Raw genomic sequence first — 2,447 nt, 5'->3', positions numbered from 1 at the left:
TATATTTTCGTCCGATTTTACACAAAATTGACACAAATTTTGCACAACGTACTAAAGTTTTGAAATGTGGAAAGTTTTGAAATCGGTTCAGATTTGGATAGAGCTTCTATATATAATTTCTCCCGATTGTAGGTAATTTTGTCCCATTGTAAGAGGCGACCCTATATCTGAACAAATGAAAAATTTAGTATAAATTCCAGAATTCGACGTCTGTTAGCATTCATCTGTTGAATATACCCAAAGTGGTGAAGGGTATCATATAGTCGGCCCTGCCCGAATTTACTACTTTCCTTACTGGTTTTAATTATATTTATTATTGTCTTTATTATAAACTAAATCTTATAAAATAACTAAAATGAAAAAAATATATAAATTCATATCACATAGTAGAACATCAGTTTTACTTCATTTTCTTCGCCTTCTCCTCTTTCGAAGATTTCGTTATCAGTCTTTTCAATTTTCTCAACACGAACAATGGCAACACAATTGCCACAATTAAAGCTACAACAACACATCCCAAAATATCCAACAACAAGTACTGATACAATGGCATATATGCAGCATTTGATTTCAAAAATTGTGCACCCTTATATTTCGCAACATATTCAATCCAATAGGTTGCCTCATCCAACGGATGTATTGGATTATCACGGAATTTGCGGGAAATTTCAACAGCCTTGCGTTTATATTTTGGATCTGATACTAATGCCTGAATATTCAATTGTAAATCTTCTGAGGTCATTTTAGCAAAATCCAAGGTACGAGCATAACCAGCCTGCACCGACTTCAAGGTGTTACGATGTTGATCACCATACAAAGGCATACAGAGCATTGGTTTGGCCCAATATATACCCTCCTGGGTACCAAAGATGCCACCATGTGTAATAAAAAGTTTAACATTCGGATGTGCCAAGATGTCATTTTGTGGCATCCATTTGCGGATCATAACATTTGGTGGGAGATTGGCGATCGATTCATTTTCATATTTCCACAGGACATTTTGTTTTAGCTTTCCAAAAGCATTTAGAATGACAACAATTCGCTCGGCGGGCACGTCGGTACTTTTCACATAGGAACCCAAACTGAAGTACACCACACCATTGGGGGAGTTGTTAATGAAGTTCTGGAAATAAAATTCGAGAAATTATTATTTTATGTTCTATGGAGTAGGTATTTCAATCACTTACCTTGAGATCCTGCGGCAGAGGTTTGGCTGGTTTAATATGGGCTCCACCTACATTGATTAACCCCGGCATACTTGGCCTGGGTAAATCAGTACTCCGGTGGCTATTGATTAGCATTAAAGAGATGTTTTTCTCCAAATCCCGAACATGAGGCAAGGGACCTGTAATAAAAACCATTAATTATTTTTTTTTCTAAAAATAATAATTGAACTCCTTGACCCACCCCTAATGTGAGGACCAAAATGCCTCTCCGCCATCTCCTGCATTTTTGGCATATATGACCATCTTCTCATCACAGCATCGTAGAGTGACAAATAGACATTATATGCCCTCTGTTTAAATGTCATTTTATCGCTATATGACAATAGCAGATGTGGTATCACGGACCATGGTGTTACCAAACCCATTGAATGATCCATATTATCAGCATAACCCATGGTGCCAATTGTTACCACTGGACAACGGAATTTATGCCCAAACATTAGAAAACTTTCATGGAAAAATTGTTCCAAAATGACCAAATCGAATTTTTTATCTTTCGAGGCAATCAGAGCCTTAACCTTGGGATCATTTAGGGCATGTTCGCTCGTCCATTCGCCAACCATCCACCACATTTGTAAATTTTGAAAATCACTGGCGAAACGCATTTTGAAAATATTTTCCTTGGGGACTAAGAAAGAAAGTAGAAATTAATTACATACACATACAAATGAATGGTATATGAGTTCTCCAACTTACTATAATAGGGTATATCGAATTTCGGATCAATTATAATTTCGGTTAAATTGGGATGCGGCTGTTTGGTGGGATGATTATTCACCGAGGTCACAGTATGTCCTTTCTCCAACAAATCTCTTTGAAAATGTTCCAACCACATCCAGTGACTGGGTGCCGGAAATGGTCCCATAAATAAAATATTATACGCCTCTGAACCATTTAGAATGAAGAGCATACAGATTATTCTCAAGATTTTATAAATCACCATCTGAAAGGAAATACAAAACAAAGGAAATATAAAAGCTCATCGGTGATTGAACCTCATCCAAGAAATCGTAAATCTTTCGAAGTCATTTCATAAAGTCTACAATGATTCATGGTCACCATTAAGGGCATATAAAGTATTGATTGCCCCGATAGGAACATTTTTCGTGCGAAGTATGTTAACTTCCTTCGAGGAAAACCTAGATTTTGGAAATTGGACAGTTCCAGTACAATTGGAATTGGAAGGACATTGATCAATTTAAAACTAACTTAGATGCATAG

General features: G+C 36.5%; 1 protein-coding gene across 1 annotated transcript; it reads right to left on the bottom strand.

Annotated features, from left to right (window-relative positions):
• Window positions 1-400: 400 nt before the first annotated feature.
• LOC133337916 (UDP-glycosyltransferase UGT5-like) lies at window positions 401-2,169 on the bottom strand. The gene is made up of 4 exons (XM_061546118.1): window positions 1,923-2,169; window positions 1,408-1,854; window positions 1,188-1,345; window positions 401-1,123 (listed from the first exon to the last, which is right to left on the bottom strand). The coding sequence occupies exons 1-4, from the start codon at window positions 2,167-2,169 to the stop codon at window positions 401-403; spliced, it is 1,575 nt and encodes a 524-aa protein (XP_061402102.1).
• Window positions 2,170-2,447: the final 278 nt, after the last annotated feature.

This window comes from Musca vetustissima, unplaced genomic scaffold (assembly GCF_032173495.1).
Source record: "Musca vetustissima isolate MV318-11 ecotype Yass unplaced genomic scaffold, APGP_CSIRO_Mvet_v1 utg6862, whole genome shotgun sequence".
Taxonomy (NCBI): domain Eukaryota; kingdom Metazoa; phylum Arthropoda; class Insecta; order Diptera; family Muscidae; genus Musca; species Musca vetustissima.
The sequence above is the reverse complement of the archived record's forward strand: the minus strand, read 5'-3'. Positions and strand labels throughout refer to the sequence as shown.